The sequence below is a fragment of the Acinonyx jubatus genome, chromosome B4, assembly GCF_027475565.1.
Source record: "Acinonyx jubatus isolate Ajub_Pintada_27869175 chromosome B4, VMU_Ajub_asm_v1.0, whole genome shotgun sequence".
NCBI classification, from domain to species: domain Eukaryota; kingdom Metazoa; phylum Chordata; class Mammalia; order Carnivora; family Felidae; genus Acinonyx; species Acinonyx jubatus.
Genome location: NC_069387.1, coordinates 62,468,878 through 62,492,836, shown reverse-complemented (window position 1 = coordinate 62,492,836; position 23,959 = coordinate 62,468,878). Strand labels below are relative to the sequence as shown.

The 23,959-nt window shown below is 37.1% G+C and overlaps 1 protein-coding gene across 8 annotated transcripts in view; it reads left to right on the top strand.

The window, feature by feature from the left end:
• The window catches only part of DENND5B (DENN domain containing 5B), a 188,184-nt gene that overhangs the window by 100,719 nt on the left and 63,506 nt on the right, over positions 1-23,959 (top strand). For 5 of the 8 annotated variants that reach the window (XM_027035848.2, XM_027035850.2, XM_027035847.2 and 2 more), the window contains 5 exons: positions 8,621-8,808; positions 15,025-15,561; positions 17,914-18,145; positions 20,282-20,365; positions 22,359-22,509. In XM_027035848.2, the coding sequence (XP_026891649.1) occupies positions 8,621-8,808; positions 15,025-15,561; positions 17,914-18,145; positions 20,282-20,365; positions 22,359-22,509 (1,192 nt within the window). The remainder of the gene's footprint in view (positions 1-8,620; positions 8,809-15,024; positions 15,562-17,913; positions 18,146-20,281; positions 20,366-22,358; positions 22,510-23,959) is intronic. The other 3 variants (XM_027035852.2, XM_027035851.2, XM_027035849.2) reach the window with 1 other exon arrangement.

The following is a 23,959-nucleotide window of genomic DNA, read 5'->3' as shown; positions in this document are numbered from 1 at the left end:
TTTTTTTTTTTAGCGTTTATTTATTTTTGAGACAGAGAGAGACAGAGCGTGAACGGGGAGGGTCAGAGAGAGGGAGACACAGAGTCTGAAACAGGCTCCAGGCTCTGAGCTGTCAGCACAGAGCCCGATGCGGGGCTCGAACTCACGGACCGCGAGATCATGACCTGAGCCGAAGTCGGCCGCTCAACCGACTGAGCCACCCAGGCGCCCCTGTATGTATATTTTTAATTTATTCCATATGTCATTATTTTAGTCCATTCTTTTTTTTAATTTAGTGGGTTTTTTTAAGTTTATTTATTTCTTTTGAGAGAGAGGGAGAGCACGAGCAGGGGAGGAAAAGAGAGAGAGAGAGAGAGAATCCTAATCAAGCTCTGTGCTGTCAGTGTGGAGCCTGATGCAGGGCTTGAACTCACAAACTGTGAGATCCTGACCTTAGTTGAAACCAAGAGTCAGGTGCTTAACCTACTGAGCCACCCAGGTGTCCCTGATCTATATATTTTTAAGCTTTTGATAGATACTGCCAAATAGAAAGCTCTACCAACTTGTGAAAATACTTTTTCCTCCACACCTTTATTGTGGTTTTCTTTCAAATCTTTGTCAACATGATAAGCAAAATGTGGTTCATTTTCCCCATTGAATTTTTGAGGTTGAACTTTTTCATATTGGTTTGCATTTGTACTCTGTCTTTTGTAATATCTTCATGAGCTTTAGGCAATCTTTGTTGCTGTTATAATAGTTTATTATGAAAACAGGTCAGTGTGGGGACAAGGGGACAAACAAGCATGTTTAGGTTAGCTCAAGTGAAGTTTGGCACAGGTTCTTCACTTTGAAATCATACTTGCTGAGGTCAAGCGTCAGGTTCTCTTTTGTTAGAAAACTTGTAATCCTTGGGGGACCTGGGTGGCTCAGTTGGTTAGGCATCCAACTCTTTTTTTTTTTTTTAATGTTTATTTATTTTTGAGAGAGAGAAAGAGAAAGTGTGAACAGAGGAGAGGCAGAGAAAGAGGGAGACACAATCTCAAGCAGGCTCCAGGCTCTGAGCTGTCTATATAGAGCCTGACACAGGGCTCAAACTTGTGAACTGCAAGATCATGACCTCAGCCATAGTCAGACGCTTAACTGACTGAGCCACCCATTCGCCCCTAGGTATCCAACTTTTGATCTCACCTCAGGTCTTGGTCTCAGGGTCATGAGTTCAAGCCCCTCGTTGGGCTCCACACTGGGTGTAAAACCTACTTAAAATAAAAAGAAAGAAAACTTGTAATTCTTGCTCTTGTTTTGAGAGCTTCCAGAGGCTATCCTCTTCATTTTGCAATATTGTAGGACATTGTTGGCAGTATCTGAGATGAATTTCTGGAGCCAGAGAGATGAGCCGAATTATGCATGTGCTAGAGGCCTCAAAGCCAGCATCAGGTGACATCAAGTGGTAACCAGTCACTGCACCCAGGATTGTAGGTGTGTAATCTTCCAGCTCTATCATCATGTTCACCAAAGGTGTGCTGGACACTACCAGCCTCATTACCTCCATTGGCAGCACTTTGCAGTATGCAAATCTCATTAGACATGGCCTCCCCCTGGGACACTGAGCCACCAGCCAACCCTGGAACTGCCTTGTGCCACTCCATGTCCTGTGCCCTCTGCCTCAGGTCTAACTGCAGACCCCTCAGCTGTCCCAGTGGGGCTGACCTTGTTCTTTACAATGACTGGTTAGGGGGCTCAGTCGGTTAAGCGTCCGATTTCAGCTCAGGTCATGATCTTGCGGTTTGTGACTTCGAGCCCTGCGTCAGGCTCTGTGCTGACAGCTGGAGCCTGAAGCCTGCTTCGGATTCTGTGTCTCCTCCTCTCTCTCCCTCTCCCATGCTCATGCTCTGTCTCTCTCTGTCTCTCAATAATAAATAAACCTTAAAAAAATTTAAAAAAAACAAAACAATGACACTGGTTAGAAAAGGGCTGAGATGGCGGAGGCAGGGCCATCTCAAAGTCTGCATATAAGCCACTGTGAGGCAAATTTTTGACAGTATATTCTGTATAATGTGGTAAAGCATAATTTTTTAAATATCCAAATAGCTTTATTTTATTTTGCTTACCTTAAATATTAGCATATTAATTTTTTTTTAAGTTTATTCATTTTGAGAGAGACAGAGACAGGGCGAGTAGGGGAGGGTCAGAGAGAGGAAGAGACTGAGAATCCCAAGCAGGCTCTGCACTGTCAGCAGAGAGCCCCACGTGAGGCTTGAACTCACAAAACCATGAGATCATGACCTGAGCTGAAACTGAGAGTTGGACACTTAACCAACTGAGCCACCCAGGCACCCCAACCTATTAATTTCTTAACATGCATTTACTGACCACTCACTACGTAGTAGGCCCTATACCAAGTTCTGAAAATTGTGAGATTAAAAATACAGTCATTGTTCTCTGGCAGATGATGGTACAGTAAGGAAGACAGACACATAAACAGATAATTATAATAGAATTGTAATAGTTTTAGTGAGATGAATAATTACTCTGATGGAAATAAAGTTAGGGTACTGTGGAAACATGTAGATGGGGCTCTAGTAATGATAAGTATTTAGGGAAGGCTTTGCAAAGGAACTGTTACCTAAGGAAAAAGTGGAACTTAGCCAGACACTACAGGGGAAAGGGACTTCCTGGGCAGAGAAAAAGTGTATACAGAGGCACAGAAACCTATGAAAACATGTTAGATTCAGTGAATGAACTATAGGCAAATTATTTGACTGCCTGTGGGGTGGTGGTAAGAAATGAGGTAGGAAAGGGACACATCATGAAGAGCCTTATATGCCATGCTGACAGATGTCTTAAATAGGAAAATAATATCTTTTACACATTCACCACTTTGAGTATCAAAGAAAAAATAATTTTCCTAAAATATTTAAATATCTCAAATCATACCTAAAAAAGAAAGCTCTTTTATTTCTTGATTCAGTTAAAAATAATTGTCTTGTTTCCACTAAGTAATTGCCTTATTAAAAAGGATGTGACATTTCAGCCAGTCTTGAAGAAAACATAGAACTGGAAACAATAAACATAGAATATCCACAGCAAGTGGGAGAATTGTGCTGAAGGAAATATAAACCATTTATATCAGTCTTTCAGTGTCTGGTAGAAGAGGGAAAAGTCTATAATTGATTTTCACTCTCCATGTGAGAGTTTTCCATAATCAAACCAGAAAATAGCCCAGGGTGCTACTTGCCATTACTAGAAGAATTTATTTTCTATAAGATTGAACATTTTTCCTACCAATAGTAAAAAAAAAAAAAGTGGCCACACTATTAGGCATTTGATTTGACTGCTTAAAACCCTGGACCTTTCAGCCTAGGTCCAATCAGGAAACAGATTAAACCACATCTGTACTTTAAACAGAGAAATGTAATATGAAGAATGACTAAGCTATAATAGAAAGTGACTATAAAGACGTGAAGAGGGGCGCCTGGGTGGCTCAGTTGGTTAAGCGTCCAACTTCGGCTCAGGTCATGATCTCATGGTTCGTGAGTTCAAGCCCTGCGTTGGGCTTTGTGCTAACAGCTCAGAGCCTGGAGCCCACTTTGGATTCTGTGTCTTCCTCTCTCTCTGCCCCTCTCCTGCTCATGCTCTATCTCTCTCTCTCTCAATAATAAACATTAAACAAAATTTTAAAAAAAGATATGAAGAAAACTCTTAACAGATACCCAAGGAAGGACAAACTTGGAGGGTAACCCATTTCCTAGGGCTAAGGTTTGTAGTTCATTGAAGAAAGAGCAGTTGTGGCCCAGTGGAGAAGGTCGATGGGTTGCCTGGTCCAGAGCTGATCCTCAGTCACTGGGCAAGTGGAACACAAACCTCTGAGGTACAAGTGAGCTGTAGCTGGTGAGTGGGCACACAGAAGTTGTCAGGACACCACTGTGGGTATGAAATCTGGGTATGTGATATCTGTGTTAGGGGGGCCATGGAAAGATGACTACTGGCCCAATCATTGAGGCTACTCCCACTCGGCATGTGGCTGGGGAAGTATACAACCAGATGTCTTCACATATCCACACTGCAGATCAACCGTGCAACAGGAGCAAAAACAAACAAAACACTGTGGTTGTACCGTGGAACTAGGAAGAGAAGCTCCTTCCTGCAGTGTCTCAGCATTACTTTCTACTGGCAAAGCTTAACATTGTGCTTACTGTAAAAGAAAATGCTTAGACCATGTACTAAGTGAATTTGGAACTAAGAGGCAATAAATATGTAACTGACACAGGATCTGACTGCTTACAGTCTTGAGCCTTTCAGCAATGTCTGGCTTATAATTGAGAAAGAAATATTAAAGTAGCCCTGACACCTTGGAACTGATCTAGCTCTTAAACTAGGGCTCACTGTAAGTGCAAACTGATCCCATGCTCACAGCTGAGCCCTGTTGTTCTATAGAACATATAAATAGTCTCACAGGAGCATCTACTTCAAGCAAGATCACTGTGCACCTCACAAAATACCAAACGTCCTCTTCTCTTGCTGAATTAGTAGCTGCTGTTCTACTTTTTTACCAAGTACAGTTCTAGCCACCCCCCTTAGTCTGCATTCCCCATAGGTCAGATTTATTGAGATACCCTGTCATAGAACTGCCTTGATTTTTTTCTTTTTTAATTTTAGAGAGAGTGCACATGAAAGCAGGGGAGAGGGGCAGAGAGAGAGAGAGAGAGAGAGAGGAAGAGAGAAAGAGGGAATCCCAAGCAGGCTCCCTACTAAGCACTGAGCCTGATGCAGGACTTGATCCTACAACCTTGGGATCATGACCTCAGCCAAAATCAAGAGTCAGGTGCTCAACCAGCTGAGCCACTCAGGCGCTCCTAGAATTGCCTTGATTTCTGACAGTATCTAATCCAAAACAAATCTCCACTTCCTTAGACCCTACCTAAAATTGTCCCAACCCAGCCCAAAATGCTGTAATACGTTATCTCTAAACCCTGTCTCTTACTTACTAAGACATTCCACAGATCCCCATAGTGTGTGTTCTCCCTCTCCATAAGGAGTAAGTAGTAAACCCAACTTGTTCAAAAACAGGTGTGTTTCTGAAGTTTTTAACTGAAGTACATTGACAGAATAAATGATTACTACTAAGTATTTCTCAACCGAATGGATCTTCTCACTCCTCCTTTTCCTTAAAAACATTCTTAAGTAAGGTTTTTATAAGTTGGAGGTGGGTAAGGGATTGGAGGAAGAATATCCCCCTACTTTAAATTACTTAAAGGGGCGCCTGGGTGGCTCAGTCGGTTGAGCGTCCGACTTCGGCTCGGGTCACGATCTCACGGTCCGTGAGTTCGAGCCCCGCGTCGGGCTCTGGGCTGATGGCTCAGAGCCTGGAGCCTGCTTCCGATTCTGTGTCTCCCTCTCTCTCTGCCCCTCCCCCATTCATGCTCTGTCTCTCTCTGTCTCAAAAATAAATAAACGTTAAAAAAAATTTTTTTAAAGAAATATTAAAAAAAAAAAAAAATAAATTACTTAAAGATATTTTAGATTTTTCTCCCATTTAATGTGTAAAAACTGTAATTCTTTTTTAAAATCTAGATTTTAATGTTTGGTTTTTTTTTTTAAGAAGTTAGCTAAGTTTGAAACAGACTTTTTTTAAGGAAGTAATTGTCTTAGAAAACTAATCTTTAATCAACAATACCAAAAAAACTCCTGGAAATAGTTTATTTTGATCATGATTTTTAGAACCATAAAACTCCATAGAAACCCACGGTAAATCTAATAGCAGTTTTTAAAAGTTAGCAAACATACACCAGAACAATCAAGTTATTTTTCTAATAGTCCATCTATATAATACATACTGTACATTTTGAACATAGTCAAATCATAAAATATGTGAATGAGATTACTATGAAGTTAATTTTTTTCTTTCTCTTAAGTTTTCAATGAGCTCTGTGTTTCTGAGACTTCAGGAGTGACATGTGGAATACCTCTTCCTGGTAGAGCAACATTGTGCTTTCATTCTCTCTTTTTTTTAATTTTTAATTTTTATTTTTAGAGAGAGAGTGCACAAGTAGGGGAGAGGGGCAAAGGGAGAGAGAGAGAGAGAATCCCAAACATGCTCTGTGCTTAGCATGGAGTCTGACAGAGGCCTCAATCCCACAACCCTGGGATCATGACCTGAGCCAAAACCAAGAGTTGGACGTTCAACTGACTGAACCACCCTGGCACCCTGTGCTTTCATTCTATCGTCACTTCCAAAAAGCTGTGGAAGCTTCCTGAAGGTCCCTTCCTAATATGAAAGGCCTTTGAAAACTTGCATTATATTCCACTATTAAAATCTTTATATTTTTAATATAGAAGAGGGAAAAAAATGTTTAATTTGATTGTTTCCAAACAGTAGTTCTGATCCATATAAGTTCTGGACACTTAAACATAGTAAGTATGAGTCAGTTGGTAAAAATTCTCTGTAATGAGCAGTATCCACAGCTTAGTAAATGGGTATTTGAATTTTCTTCATAATGTGGCCATGCAGATAATTAAGTGAATATATGAATATGCAAGAAGTGTGATTTTTGAGTGCATAGTTTATTGTCTGAGTAGTTACCATTTTCTCCTACTGAAAAATTAAAAGTTCTTTAGTCTCTTCTGGACAAAATCTAATCAAGTCTATTTAAGTTGTAGATATGCAGCAAAATTATATAGTATTATTCCAGCAATCATTTATTTGTTAAAAAATACCTTTGAGGGGCACCTGGGTGGCTCGTTCAGTTAAGCATCATGCCCAGGTTGTGATCTCTCAGTCATGAGATTGAGCCCCCTTGTTGGGCTTTGTACATGTGGAGCCTGCTTGAGATTCTCTCTTTCCTTCTCTCTCTGTCCCTCCCTCACTTGTGTTGTCTCTCAAATTGTCAATATAAATAAACATTAAAAAAAAATACACACACACACACACACACATATACATACGTATGTATATATATTCCTATAAACAGGTTTTCACCTAAAATTTACATCTTTTTAAAAACTTTTTTTAAATGTTTGTTTATTGTTTGGAAGGAGTCACAGAATCTGAAGCAGGCTCCAGGCTCTCAGCTGCCAGCACAGAGCCCAATGTGGGGTTTGAATTCACGAACCACGACATCATGACCGAGCCCAAGTCAGACGCTTAACCAACTGAGCCACCCAGGCGCCCCTAACATTTACATCTTAATAGTGAATCAAATAAGGAAACTTCTAATTTACTTAGGCTATGAATAGCTGATGATTCATTACCAAAAACCCACTGTAGACTATTAAAGATAGTTGTATACGAATTATAAAACAACACGAGAAAGACTTTTAAGCAGAAAACATCCTGTTTATGCTTGGACAGGTGTTCTTTGGGTGGACATGAACCAGATAGCATCTGGTCATTTTCTTTAACCTTTTTTAAAAGACTCCTCAAAATCTTCCTTCCCCAGATTTTACTCCTTTTGTGCTTAATGAATTCTGTGAGAGCAAAATTACAAGTCCATAATATCTCTTAATTTTTAAATTCTTAAATCAAATTCTTAAATCCAAAAAAATTCAGAAAATCAAAGATTCTTTTTGTAACTCATTTATTAGAAAACCAGACCTGAACCAGGCCTTTTTAAATTCTTTATCTTGCCTACTAGGACACTCATAAAGTTTGCTGCAGAAATATTAATGTGTTTTTTTTACAGGGCCCTGCCCCGGCTATTTCATGTATGTGGTATATGCACAATATTACCTTTATAAATTTAAAGAAGAAAACTGAATTCTAAACACATCTGCCTCTAAAGGTTTAAGTAGGGATTATAGACAGTGGATATATAAAGTAATCCATGGCAGAGTGGTTTAAGAGGACACTTTATTTGTAACTATGTGAGGTAATAGATATTAACCAGACTTACTGTGGTAATCATTTTGCAATATATACATAAATTATTATGTGTACACCTAAAACTAATAGTATTATATGTCAATTATATCTAAAATGAGGAGGGGGCACTTTAATATTATAAGCAGTTTTTAGTTTTGATTAATTAATGTAAACAAAACACAGGCAAAAACCAACTTTTAGTTTTCTGATAACTTTCACTTTGTTTTTAGATTTGATAGTTATGTAGTTGGGGGTTAAATATAAGACGTATAATTATGAATGCATGTATTTGTTTGATTTCTTATACCCACGAAATGAAGGCTAAAATAAGTATTATCAGGGTAACCATAGGCCATCATCACCATGATCATACATACAAGAAAAAAAAGAGCCTCTGAATTGGGGATTATATAGATCTGCATGTATACAAAAAGTGATCAGTAGCAATATTCTTATACATTTTCAATAGGAGACATGCCAAGAACAATTCTGTTAGTTCTTGTTTCCTTCACATTTTAAGGGAATGTAAATTTACATACTGGTGATTTCAGAAGCAAAAATATGATAAGGTTTCCCACCTATTCCTACCCCCTTAATACCATTCAAGTGAAACCATTTAACTCTTTAATTATAGTGGGATAGACCTATTTTCTGCATGATCATAAAGAAACATTTTATTTATTAGAACAAGAGTCTATTCTGGAAATTAATATTTTCAAGCTTAATGCAGTGATTATGTTTTTATTTGGAATCTTCCCCTCCTTTTTTCCTTGTTCTGTGCAGATTATCAACGCTTGATGACTGTGGCGGAAGGCATCACCACACTTTTGTTCCCATTTCAATGGCAGCATGTTTATGTGCCCATCCTCCCTGCTTCTCTGCTACATTTTCTTGATGCTCCTGTCCCTTATCTGATGGGCCTTCAGTCAAAAGAAGGAACTGACCGTTCTAAACTAGAACTTCCTCAAGAGGTAAAACTTATAATGGGTGATGAAGCATTTGCTGTTTGTTGATTTAGGTCAAGACCACTTTTCTTAGCATTGTCTTTGTCTAAACTGTGTCTCTGACTGTCCTGAATTTTCCAAGTAGGGCTAAGGTAGAGCCTGAACCATAGAGTGCAGATCCTGACTCCTGATGCTTGCTGGGACTAGTCATTAGTTAAGTAAGCATGGTTCATACAGGACAGTGGCAAGTTTTCACAGCGATAAATCTGTGAGGAGGGAGCAACAGTAGCATTATCTAGTTGCTTTATCATTCGAATAGCATTTAATTCCTTTTTCCCCTCATTTATTTTATAAATTCTACTTTTAAACAAAATAGCCCAGGTTTTCACATCTTCACATCATTAATTGAGATGAATTTGATTCTTGACTTCCTTCAAATGAAAAGTAACATCTTTCAGCAAACTATAGATAATGGAAATATCAAATACTTTAGTATTCTTTGTTTTCAGACCTAAGCTAGTTATCAGCTTTTTTCTAAATGTCAGCTTGGCTAGGTGATTGAGATAAAAACTCTAACCCCTAGCTTTTAGGCCACCTTAAGGTTACTGTGCTTTCTGTGTGTTGTATTTTCAGATGTTGTTTAAGAAAATTAGGAATTCTCAAAAGTATTTTGAATGTAGTTTTTATCTGTTGTTAATGGTACTCGGAATTGGACTGTAAAACCTTTGAAATGAAATAGTGATGAGAGTGCCATGGCCTATTAAAAAACATTAAATAGTTAACTATATGATATTATTAGCTATTTAATTAGCATCTTTCTTAAGATCTTTCATGCTGTGCTGTGCTTTTATTTATTCTTATTTCCCATAGAGATTCTCATTTTAATAAGTGAATTTAAAATAACATACTAAGCTACAGCTGTTATACCCATTAATGATTCCTGTAATCATCCATTGCTTACTTTATTCCAATGAATATTTCCCTTCCAAAATTAACATTTTTGTTCAGGGAAAAATAGCTTGATTGGGATCATATAAAATGCTTATAAAAGTTGTCTTGCTCTTTTGAGCTTATGCATGTTCTCTGCTTTTGCCTCCCCATTATCTCTCTTTTCTCTATTACCTGAACTCTCTTGTTTTCTCTTTTATTAGATTAATCTAAGTATCTTGTCAGTTCAAAAGTAATCCTTTAAATTTTCAAGGAAAAAGAAATAGATTAGCCAAATGTATTTTAAATGCAATTTAAGTTTAAGGACTTAAATAGTGACATGTTTTAGTTTCTTGTTGAGTATCTGGTCTGTTTGTATATTAATCAAGTGATATTTTATAAGACAGTATGTTTTGGTATATAAATATTATCTTCCCATTTTTACATGAGTTATAATTGTTGAGAGTTTTTAAATGCCAACTATATATTTTTGGAGTGAGGAAATCTTTCTGTCTCCCTATATGTGTATATTTTCTGACTCTAAAGATAAAAATTCTGAAAGTTCTTGCAGCAGTGACTTTGATTTTCTAACTTTTTACTTTTTAAATCAATACGTTTTTAAGTTTATTTATTTGTTTTTTGAAAGACAGAGAGAGTGAGAGAGAGCACGAGCAGGGGAGGGGCAGAGAGAGAGAGAGAGAAGGAGACACAGAATCCGAAGCAGGCTCCAGGCTTCTAAGCGTCAGCACAGAGCCCAGTGCAGATCTCGAACTCATGAACTGTGAGATCATGACCTGAGCCAAGGTCAGATGCTCAACTGACTGAGTCACTCAGGCGCCCCAGTCAATACTCTTTAATAAATGTACATATCCATCTATTCGTAGAGTAGAATAATATGAAATAACCTGGGTCAGCTGTGAAAATAGCAGTGCTTCTGTATAGAAAGTATATGTTAGTACATCATTATTTTGGAAGAAAATGCTAACAGCTGACCCAGATTATTTCATACTCTTCTACTCTATGAATAGATGGGTATGTACATTTATTAAAGAGGATTGATTTAACGAGTTAAAAGTTTAGAAAATCACAGACATTGCTGCATTAGCTCTCAGAATTTTTAAGTTTGCTTATCTTTAGAGTAAAAAAAATACACACAGATCACCTTGTGCTCATAACATTTTACAATGAGATAAATAATCTACTTCACATAATTTGAGGAAGATGTAGGTATAAAAATAGCCATTTTTAAAATTGACTTAAATGCACTCACTAGTAATACCTCCTCCCTCCTTTCCCTGAAAACTATAAAATAAAATAATAGTTAAAAATAGTGATGGGAAAAAAAATAGTGACAGGGCTTCTTAGAATAGTTATGAAGATGATAAGTTTGCAAAATGATTATTTTAAGAAGGTATGATTTTAGTTGTTAGCTAACTAATGTAACTACATAGACTTATAATTAACCACCCACTTACTTTCCCCATAGTTCTAAAATGATAGGCACGGGTAGCCATTTGTTAAATTGTTTTTTCAGGGGGTGGGGTAGAGAAAGTGACGGTAGAAGGATACAGCACTGGGGATGAACTGCAGAGAAGGGTACTTCACTTATTCCCATTCTTGCTTGTCTTTACAGTAAATGGTGGGCAAGAAATCCAGAGAAAAACTGAAATTGGTTTTTCCACTTTGTTTTTGTTATGTCTTGCCCCTGAGATTCTGTGGGAATATTTTAAATATTCTCTCCATGGGGCACCTGGGTGGCTCAGTCGGTTGAGTGTCCGACTTCGGCTCAGGTCATGATCTCATGGTTCGTGGATTCAAGCCCTCTTTTGGGCTCTGTGCTGACAGCTTGGAACCTGAAGCCTGCTTCAAGTTCTGTGTCTCCCTCTCTCTCTGCGCCTCACCCACTCATGCTCTCTGTCTCTCTCTCAAAAATGAATAAACATTAAAAAAAAATTTAAATATTCTCCTCCAGTTTACCCTTATGCCAGCTTAACTTCAGCCGTTGAGAAACTATATTCCTTAGTAAGCATGGAGAGAGCTGCCCTGGCCTCACATTCCTGGATACTTCCTCCTCCTGTGTACATCTTTGGGGTTCCACAAAATGACTGTCTCCTTCAGTCTTATTCATTCATTCACCAAACAGTGTCTTCTCATACACTACCAGTGTAGGATACATTAGGAGACATCAAGATAAATAAGATGTAATTTTTGCTTTCCAAAGTAAGTCATTTACAAATATCAATAACAGAGGTTAAAAAAATAATTAAGAGGAATGAATGAACTATGCATATATGCAGAGGAAATCAGAATACCTTTAGGGTAGGGACATGGGAAAGCTTCATGGCAGAAGAAATGATTAAACTTTAAGTCTTTGTTCCCTTTCTTTTAAGGGAACTTTTCTCTTTTTTTTTTTGCATTTTTCATTTTTAACTAGACATGATTACTTACCATGAATGTGTGTAAGCAGCATTGATAGTAAAAAATAGAGAACTATTTAGTCCTAAAACAATATAAGATTGAGATGTCAAGAGTGTTTTTTATTGGATATGTAATATTTATTGAGCTCTCCTGATAGAATTTTTATTTTTATTTTTTTCTGTTGGAATTTTTTAGTTTAATGGTATTAAAAGTAAAAAAGTGACTTAGCAGAATGCCCTATTATATGGAGTTCTTGTTTGTTTTAGAAAAAAGGCTTTTCGGTTTTTCTTCCATAAGTCTTCATAATGCAAGGTAACAGTTCTATTTTTATTTTGCGATAATCAAAGCCCCACCTTGTCCCCAACCTAAGCAGTCATAGGAGGGTATGAGAGACTCATGGAATCATGAAGGCAGGCCAGTTAGCTGTGGTGCTGGAACACCCGCCTTGCCCTACGGCCCTTTCAGCTCAGCAGTGGTTATATGAGCATAACAAGCTTTAAAATTTCCCAGATGTATCATTTTCTCTTTTCATAGAAGGATAGAAGAAGATAGCAGGAAGGCATTAATGAAGGAGATGGTACAAAATGTAAGTGGTGGGAGGTTGCTGGCTAACATTTAGATTAGCAAGTTAGTGAATTTTTTTCTTCCATCTTTAAAGATACTGAATCATCCATTTGAATTATAGTGACCTACTTTCTCCCCCTAAGTCTTTCAACATACCCTGCTTTCTAGAGACTATAGTTACATATATAAGGATGGGGATTTACAGAAAACTGTAGGCAGCAATACTGTCTTCAGCAAGATTTGACTTCACCTCTTATTTTAATTAGAGGAAACTTCTGATGTTGGAAATGAGGAAAATTGTAGGGAAAAAATCTTTTAAGCCACCAGGCTGTTTGAGGATGCTTATCTAGAACAGGTGTCAGGAAGTCGCCTAACTTCTTGGGCCTCAATTAGTTCATCTGCAGAATAAACAGTTGAATTCAGAGGTCACTTCAGACTTGAGGAATTGTTATTGATTCTCTGTTCTTAGATGGAGGAAAGTCTTCTTGAGTTTCGATTGAGCTCAATGTAGAACTTTGCTGTACTTCTTGTACATCAGCACCTAACATAAAGATCAGGGATCAAAAGAGAAAAATAAAAACCCAACTCTTTGCTCTCCTCCTTTTATCTTACCTGGCCATACAGGATCAAAGGACAGTGTGAATTGTCTCCTTGCTGACCTGGGTGGCCGGGCTATAGGAGAGACAGGGAGACACAAGGTGAAACTTCTGTTCTGCTGATTGACTTCCACTCTATGCCCTGTGTCCAGCCACTAATGTAGTCACCATCAGTTTTATGTGTTGGGCTATACCTTTGGCCTCCCACCCTTCCAGAGTCTATGAGCACAATCTTCCTTTACACTGACAACCTTGTTCTGATTAAGAGAGTGTGAGCAGTAAAAGTAAAATATTGTTTCAGAGTCTACTATAATCAAGTACCTGAGGGATAATCAGAATTGCATGCATGTACTTGGCCACTTGAATTGTCCATAACTATTTAGAAAATATTTAAAAGTCTTTTTATTCTATATAAAATCAAAATCTATTGCATAAGCAAACTCAAAAAAACTTTGCTCTGATTTCTATTTCCTCTTTTTTTCAACTCAAAAATATCTCCTGAATCAGCTCTTAATTATTGAAGCGGCAGTCATTTGTAGTTGTCTAAGCACTTGCCTCTACCACTGTCTCCTGCTATTTGTCTAATAACTTCTGAAACAGTTTGCGGTCTAAGAGGTTGAAGCTAATTTTGGATAAACTGAAAATTTGTGAATTTTTTGTGAATTGGATTGCTCTTTGCCAATTTTATCCCATTTGGGGGTACTAAGCTGCTAAATTTTAGCAATTATTAATTCTAAATTACAGATGGTGTCAGAGCAGTGGAATGGCATAGGAAGTTCAGGCTGGATTCATCCATTGAACATTTTACCCAGTGCCTTCTATTTGTAAGGTACTATGACTCTGTGTACCTTTACTCATTTAGGAATGCCTAATGGATGCTCTTTGTTACAGAATCATGTCCAGATTATAACAAATTGCTAAGTCCCAGAGAAAATTATCCGTATATATTAAATATGGTATAAAATACTCACCTAGGGAAAAAAATGCTGGAAAAAGAACTTTTTTTTTAAATAACTGGCTGCTTTTTTTCTTTATTTATTTTGAGAGAAAGAGAAAGTGTGAGCGGTAGAAGGGCAGAGAGAGCATCCCAAGCAGGTTCTGCATTGTCAGCACAGAGCCTGACACGGGGCTCAATCTCACAAACTGTGAGATCATGACCTGAGCTGGAATTGAGTCCCATGCTTAACTGAAATTTGTTTTTGAAGAATAAAAATGCTAGAAAAAAAATTTTTAAAGAATAAAAATTCTTAGCCTTGAGAAAGTTAGCATAAAAGGCACAATAAAATCTTAAACGTTCTCATCACAAGAAAAATTGTAATTATTTATGGTGATGGATGTTAACTGGACTTACTGTGGTAATCATTTCATAATCTATATTGATTCATACACCTGAAACAAAATGTTATATGTCAGTTATATCTTAATTTTGAAAAGTCAGTGTAATCTATGACTTTATTTATAACAGTTGGCAAGAGGGCACCTGGGTAACTCCATCAGTTGAGCATCCAGCCCTTGATTTTGGCTCAGGTCATGATCTCATGGTTTGTGGGACCGAACCCCATGTCAGGCTCTGTGCTGACAGCACGGAGCCTGCTTGGAATTTTCTCTCTGCCTCTCTCTCTGCCTCTTTCTCTCTCTCAAAATGAATAAATGAACTTAAAAAAATAGTTGGCAAGGATATTTTAGAATATAAAATTCCTTTATTTTAAAACCTTTGTATTACTTTTTTCTCTTTCAGGCTAATTTGTGTTTTGTGGATATTGACAACCATTTTATTGAATTGCCGGAAGAGTTTCCACAGTTCCCCAATAAGGTGGATTTTATCCAGGAACTCTCTGAAGTGCTTCTTCAATTTGGTATCCCTCCTGAGGGCAGTCTCCATTGCAGTGAGAGTGCCACAAAACTGAAGAATCTGGTTCTTAAGGACTTGGTCAATGACAAGAAGAATGGCAATGTCTCCACTCATAACATCAGCATGTATGAGTTACTGAAGGGCAATGAAACCATAGCCCGCCTCCAAGCTCTGGCCAAGCGGACTGGTGTGACAGTGGGAAAAATGGACCTCTCTGCCTCTCTGAGTGAAAAAGAAAAGGATTTAAAGCTGCAGTGTGAAGAGGCTGAGCTAAGGGACTACCAGCTCAATGTGCAGCTCCGCGAGGTCTTTGCCAACCGCTTCACACAGATGTTTGCAGATTACGAAGCATTTGTGATTCAGACTGCCCAGGACATGGAGTCCTGGCTTACCAACCGAGAACAGATGCAAAACTTTGACAAAGTAAAAAAAAAAACATAGTTTCCCTTTTTTTATGACTCGTAGTGGGCTGTCTTACTAATTTCGTTAACTTTTTTAAACACAGATTTTTCCTGTCTCCCTTCCCGTTTAGAACTTATTCTTATATTTTGTCTTTGTCCTATAATGACGTCTCAACTTGTCCATGCAAAGATAACACTCTAGTTTCAGAAGACAAAGTTTTACCTCATCTTAGGATCAAAAAGAGAGGAAAAGTGAATAAATTAGGTTTTATGACTATAAGTCTAAGGTTCTATTCCAAAGTTTGTGGGAAAGGAAGACAGAAAATGACACTGGCTTTTGATTGTCCTGCTGAAGTTGAAGCTTCTGTGTAAGGTTTACCATAGAGTTTTCTGGCAGATTTTCTTGGCATATCTACCAATTTTTTTTGTTTATTTTTGTTTTCTAGATAAAAGCACTTAGAGGTGTGCATTAACTCTTTTGAGTCACTAGGGTATAGTTCAGTCCCCTGCTTCAGTTTTGCCAAGGCACGATATTGCTATTAGAATGCATTATGGCTTTTTGCTAAATGGTATCTTTGTGTCTTGAAAGACCTCTCAAAGGAGCTAATGTATTCTAAGAAGCTAATTTACAATTATGGAGTCTCTGACAAATATTAATAAAAAATTTTGTAAAGGTGGGTAGTATCAAAGGTTATTTTCTGATTTCCTCAGACATTTTTTCCAGTTGAAGTATATAAACTACACTGAACGGTTAAGTTCTGATACATTTTATGTTTGAGAAAACTTCTTCAATAAATTAAGAAGCCTTCACTTCTCCAAATGTATTCCTGCTCTTAGGTTCCTTTCTTATTAAGCTTAACCATTTTTTCCTCTCCAACTTGGAACTAATCTGTGTACACTCATGATTTATCCTTGGGGTAATTCAAATTCTTATCTAAATCGAGCACTGGTACTTTCTTCCTTCTTAATCTTTATGTAGCTTCAAACTATAAATGGAATTCTTTTTATGTAACGACTAGAGAAATGAAAGTTTCATGCGGATTCCAGAAGGCTTGTAACCATCTCATTTTTCACTAGGAAAATGTACAGGACTATCATATGCTAGTTCTCCAAGCCAAGTCTTTGCTGATTTCAGTGTTGTAGTCTGTGAGGGTCTGAACATCAAAGGCAGACATTTGGCCCATTTAGAGGAAAAAAAAAAAACTGCTCTAGAAAAAGTAAAATTGGTACTCACCTGTAAAATATCTTTTGAAGAGGTGTATTGATTTTTAGAGACTACCGTGAACCTTTCTCTGGCTATTCAGATTTATGTAAATACATCTGAACTATGGAAGCACTTAAATTGAATAAGTAGGTTTCCATAAGGTACTTTTTTAAAGGCTTCCTAAATTTTAGAATGAAAAATAAACATGCTGGTAAGAAGCCAATGACTATTAAGGAGGAGATTGTCAGAACTTACCCTTCCGTCTTCCGCTTTCTGGCTTCTGCCACACTGCACCTACTCAAAAGAATGAAAAGCAAAACCAACCCAGCAGCTGAAATAGTAATTCACTTCCATATTTCAGCTAGTACCAAACTGTGACTAGAATTCCTGTACACACATGGACCTGACAAAAAGAACACTTTGAATTAAGAACTGGTTACAATTTACTGAACCATTCCGTGCAGCAGACAGTCTGGTAACAGGAACCTGCAGCTTGTTGCACATGTTTTCTCCAAAGGCTTGAATAGCTTTGGATGGGTTTTCAGGCAATACTTGTTTTAGTTAAGGCCCAGACTCTTCAATCAGCACAGGTCTGGAAGGAGTTTGATCTTGAACAGTCTTGAACAGTCTTGATCAGTCTTGAACAGTGTTGGGGCCTAGAAAAACATCCACTTGAAAAACAAAGATTTCACCCATAGGCACAAATTCCATGTTTTTAGAAGGTTATGACTTATGTATATATCACAGTCATATCCGTTGATCATGTTAGTGCCTTATGACTCAGAGGTATACTGCATAGACTAGGAACAGAGAGCAGAAAAAAATCATAGCTCATTAGAAAAAGGGTCAAAAATTATTGATAAGTGAAGAGGATGGTTGATGATATGGCAGCATCTGATCCGCCATCTTTCACTAATTATGCCCTATTTTCTATATAATGATCATGAGTTTCAGCATGTAAATTAATTTTGAAAGGCTAAAGGACTAAGTCACCTAAACTCCATGACTTTAAAAGGAAAAGTAAATTTAAAAATTTTTTAATTTCATGCATCAGTTTTGCATGTTACAAGATTTTTTTTAAATGACCTCAGCAACAAATATTTTTCAGATTTACCATGTAGTACTAAGATAGTGTCTTTGCACTAATAATTTCTAATTATCTCATTACAGGCTTCCTTTCTGTCTGACCAGCCTGAGCCTTACCTGCCATTTCTTTCACGCTTCATTGAAACACAGATGTTTGCTACCTTTATTGATAATAAAATTATGTCTCAGTGGGAAGAGAAAGATTCTTTGCTACGGGTCTTTGACTCTCGGATTGAGAAGATAAGACTGTATAATGTAAGGGCACCCACCTTGAGGACATCTATCTATCAGAAATGCAGCACTTTAAAAGAAGCAGGTACATTTGTCACACCTTTTAAAATTGACTTAAAATTCATGATTTCTTTTTACACATTGTTGGCCTTATAAGCTGAAAATTAATTTTCAATTTTAGATTTCATGATTAATCCTTATACTCTATCAAGTGTTTTCTATCCTTTTGTTTCCTTCTGTTTCTGTGAATTAGTGTCCATCCTATTCCTATTTGACATTCCTCTCCCCTTAAAAGAGGAAAAACAGTGAAAACTTGAATATAACTATAAGGTTGCTATGATTTTTGTCTCATTCTCTTTTATTGCCTTAAGTGAAAAAATGTAAATTTCTTTCTTGCTGTTTATGTTGCCTTTTTACTTCTCACCTCTTTTCTCTTCATTAAAAGAAAAATAAGTATTAATTTAAAATAGTGAATCTGAGATGCTGCCTAATTTACATAACTACAACAATTTATTTACTTTCTAGTGGTGCCATTAATTATAATTCATTTATTGAAATTAAAATCTCTGAATTCTTATATTCAAATTAGAGGTTTTTCTAGGGCGCCTGGGTGGCTCGGTTAAACATCTGACTTTGGCTTAGGTCATGAACTCGTGGTTCATGGGTTCAAGCCCTGCATCAGGCTCTGTGCTGACAGCTCAGAGCCTGGAGCCTGCTTCAGATTCTGTGTCTCCCTCTTTCTATCTGCCCTTCCCCCACTTGTGCTCTGTCTGTCCCTCCCTCCCTCCCTCTCTCGCTCACTCTCTCAAAAAATGAATAAACATTAAAAAAAAAAGTAAATTAAAAAAAATTAGAGGTTCCCCAACCCTGACACCAGTTTTTTCCCTGAGAGAACCATCAGCCTTGGCCATCAGTAATGTAGTCCATTAAATAAATAAACATATTAATAGTATTTTCTGAGTACTTACTATGTTCCAGACATCATATCACATGCATTTTTGGATTTGACCTTAACAATGAGGGGATTTATTTCAGAAACATTTATTTCTGTTTTATGACTGTCCTCATTTTATAGTTGGGAAAGCTGAGAGGTTAAGTAACTTGCTTATGGTTGCTTGGCTAGTGATTGATAGAGCATGATTTGAACTCAGGGTTGACTGATTCTAGCACCTGAAGCCTTACTACCACATTAGATGCTTATTTAGTAAAGAAACATGAAGTGTACCAGTCCACACAATTTTATACATTTCTACCTTGTCCTAACACTTCCTTTGCCAAATAAACTGCCTCCTATCACCTGAATGCCCCTTTCTTTAATTTTTTTTTTCCCCTTCAAGCATAGTTGCTATTTGAGAGCAAGTTTTTTGCTGAAGCAAAAAGAAGCAGGAAAAGAGTTTCTTTGTTCTGCCTCCATGTTTGCCTTTCTCACTTTATTTAAATAGATCAAAGTCACAGGAGTGGTGATGCTATAGTTGTAGCATATTTAAGGAAAGAAGTATGTGAATGATGTCTTTAGTCTTAAGAGGTCTCTTTGAGAATTCATGATTATGCTGAAACATCATTCTGTTTTATTCCCACTTAGGAGGGTAGATCCTTGGAGCCCCTTCAGGAAATGACAGTTACCTCCATTTTTCTGGAAATTGAGGGAGTGGAATGAATGAAACTGTCTGTGCCTATTCAGAGAATAGTATGACTTTCAGTGCTTTAATAGCCATGTGAATAATGTAATGCCTTGTTGAGAAATTTTCATTCCAACCTTCATGACAGAATTTTTTTAATGGAGCTAAGCATTGATTCCTTTATTTGTGTGCTTCCAGAAAATCTTTTCAATTAAAATAGATTTTCTGTCAGCCCCTCAAAGAGGTTGACATTCCCACTATCATCACAGAAATTATATAATACTCTTGAAAATACACCATTATAGGTTTAACATATGAAAATGTGATTAGACTAAAGCACTAGACTCCCAGGAACCTAATTTATCAAAAGACTTTTTTTTTAAGTGAAAGAAGGCAGCTGGCTGTGACTGTGTCTATATCCCCCATAAATGGTGCAGTTATTTCTTTCATCATGTAAAATTATCCTCTTCCCACCCCAAACAAAAGTATAGAGGTTGGCATTTGTTGTTTATTATTGACTTTTATTGGGTATTTTTTTGTCCTTTGTTGTTTTGATTTTATTTTTTGTTTTGCCTCTAACTAAAAAGAATTTTGATTTGCAGGTGAACTCTTTAGGCAGAGGCTATCTGCTGTTGATATTGTGGCACCAGAACCGCATGATTTCTGTGCAGAAAGACAAGTTGATAGTAATACAGAGTTTTTCTTTTTTCTTACCAATCACAGAAAATGAGTATTGGCACAAAACCTTGAAAATCTAACAGGCCCGTGACCTCTCAAAGCAGGCATTTAATAATTTCTAAATGTTCAGTATTCACTGGTGGTATAATTACTGAAAAGTAACATTGCGTTACACTCCCAAGGCAATCTTAAATATAAACCCTAGAGTAACTCATTATGAATCATGATTTTTGTTTTCAAAAAGCTTCCTGACTAAAGGAGAATAACTCAGTATCAGATGGATTTGTCTGTCATTTTAAATCCAGCGGAAAAACTGAAGCTACCTTTTTTTTCCCTTTCATGAGAACAGAAGCATTCATTGGCAGAGATGGAATTTTGTAGTATTTCATGGAACATAAAATTGGCAGGGACTTCAGAGAATTCCATGCCATGAATCTAAGCTTTATTTTGCCTAAACCATCTGTTAATTAAGTGTTTTATAAATATTAGGAGCACTGAGAGTATAGATAGGGTTGTGAAGAGCCAGGGGGCATCACTGAAAACTTAAATATCATTTCATATTAAAACATGGCATTCTTTTGCCTAACATAAAACATATGGACTGTGTTTTAAGAGAAGTTAGAAGTTACACATTAAAAATAAAATGAAATTCAAGAAGTTTTGGATAAATTATTCTGAATTATAAAGGAAAAATAGGGAAGTTTGAGACAGATATCTAATATTGTGAAGTTTTAGTCCTAGAGGATAATAGTGACTTCTGCAAAGTATCCCTCACTGCTGTCATCAGACACAAGCAACTGGCTTAGGTGAAACATTAACCACACACAAGATGGTATTAAGCATGTTCTTTTGAGAAGTGTGGAATATGCCATGGACAGATTCACTTTCCACTCAAAAGGAAAGTTTTTTTCAAAAAACTTTCCACTCAAAAGGAAAGTTTTTAAGACTATGTATGGGGAATAACCAGCAGTACTCAGTCTGCTGGTATTGAACCGGGCAAAATAAATTGGTTCCATGAAATACTTATAAAAATACCTTTTTACTTCTCTTAAATCCCAAGATTAGCAGTTCCCACAGTATGATCTGTTTGTCACACAACCACAATTACTGCTTGTTCTCCCCTTTTGGTAATCTAAAGGATTAAAGACCTAGTCTCGCTTCACAAATATATTTTCTCTTGAAAGTTCAGTTCATAAAAACATTTAAGATCAGATTTTTTTTTTACTAGAGAGATCATTTGCTATTTCTTGGGTCTTTGAGATAATCTCCTAACTTTAAGCAGTTTTAAATAGAAATGTTGAGTAATTCCTATCTTTTAACTTTGGCCTATTTTATTCTTCAGAAGGCCAGTTTCTTATCCTCTGGACATTTTCTAAATGCCTGCTTATTTTATTCTCTGCATTACCCCTCCTGATCTAATAAACACTCCTAAATGACTCCTACTAATGAGAATGTGAGTGTTGCTAAAAGTGAAGTCATAAACTTTACATAGTTTCTTGTTTTTACAAATGGAGAACTATGAGTATTTAATGGGTCTGTGTACAAAGAAATAAAAGTAAAAAAGGCTACTGTGCTTGCTTTTCCTTCCTTGTCTTTCATTTGAAGGACAATATTTTATTTGCCATCATTTTCTTAAATTTGTACTTAGAACATATTTTCATTAAGAAAATATTTTTCTTAAATATTGAAATATTTAATATTGAAGTATTAAAATATTGAGTATTCCACTTAGGGGAGACTTGTTTTAGTACTAAATTATAGATTTTTCAACCCTGCTGCTCTGCGATTGACAAAGGCAGAAAATACCATGAAAATTAGTCATCTAGTGTTTACTTAAAATTAACCTTTTTATATTTACACTGATTTCTAAAGAACTTTTATAAAAATCTGTTTTAGAGTGTCAGAAAGATTGAGTTCCTTGTTGGTGCATGAGTGGAGGAAGCATTGTTTTAAGGTTTAGCCAATGAAATGTCTCTAATTTGTTATAAATTTAATTTATAGCCCAATCAATTGAGCAGCGACTAATGAAAATGGATCACACTGCAATCCACCCACATCTGCTTGATATGAAAATTGGTCAAGGCAAATATGAGCAAGGGTTCTTTCCAAAGCTACAGTCTGATGTCTTGGCAACAGGACCAACTAATAACAAGTAAGCACGTTCTTCACTTGAATAGTCGGTTGAAGGGATAATGAAGGGTAGGTACAATGCTGTGCAACTTTAATGGGGCATTGTAACCATTAACTATCTTATCGATCTGATTACTTTTCCAAAGACCAAAACAACCCATTTGAAATATGGATCGGGGCACCTGGGTGGCCCAGTCGGTTAAGCATCCACCTCTTCATTTTGGCTCAGGTTGTGATCTCATGCTTTGTAGGTTCAAGCCCTGTGTCAGGCTCTGTGCTGGCAGTATGGAGCCTCCTTGGGATTCCCTGCCCCTCTCCCCTGCTTGCACACACGCAACTCTCTTACTATCAAAATAAATACATACATACATACATACATACATACATACATACATATTTTAAAAAATATATGGATTGACATTCTGTGAGTATTTGACTTTTAATTCCATCATGTAAAAAATCTAAAGACTAGACATATTTTTCATTTTTTAAGTAGTGTGTGCTTGGGAAGTTTCCCTTTTTTTTTTTTTTTTAATTTTTTTTAATGTTTGTTTATTTTTGAGAGAGAGAGACAGGGCATGAGTGGGGGAGGGACAGACAGAGAGGGAGACAGAATCGGAAGCAAGCTCCAGGCTCTGAACGGTCAGCACAGAGCCCGACACGGGGCTCGAAACCACAAGCCGTGAGATCACAACCTGAGTCAAAGTCAGACGTTTAACCAACTGAGCTAACCGGGTGCCCCGTGGGAGTAGTTTCCCTTTAAATGACCAAATGTAATGCCATCTAATGGAATTAGAAAAATGATACTTTCACTATCTGTATTAGTTTCCTAGGACTGCTATAACAAAATACTACAAACTTGGCAGCTTTTAAAACAACAGAAATTTATTCTTTCATAGTTTTGGAAGCTAGAAGTCCAAAATCAAGGTATTGGCAAGGTCCTTCTCCCTCCCAAGACCTCTAAGAAAGGAGCCGCCCTTGCTTCTTCCAGTGCTGAGGCCAGTGCTGGCTTCAGGCATTCCTTAACTTGTAACAGTATTAACTCCAGTCTCTGTCTCTGTCTCTGTTGGTCAGGAAAAAGGAAAACATAGTAAATTATCTTTATAATATGTGACGGTAACACTTGGCTTAATTTAATAAACACTATTCTAAGCTAGGTACTGTGGTATTTGGAATTTGTTGGGGTGCATGTATATGCGGTAATATTTGTGTATCCTTGTGTTTGTACTGCTTATACTCTATTTTGAATAACCTGAAAGGAATGAAATCCTTACTAATTTCCTAGCTGAAGGTGTTCCTTTATTTTTTTTATTTTTTAACTTTTTTTAATGTTTATTTTTGAGAGAGAGAGAGTGGGGGTGGGGGGGGGGGTGGCAGAGACAGAGGGAGAAACAGAATCTGAAGCAGAGTCCAGGCTCTGAGCTGTCAGCACAGAGCCCAACATGGGGCTCAAACCCACGAACTGAAAGATC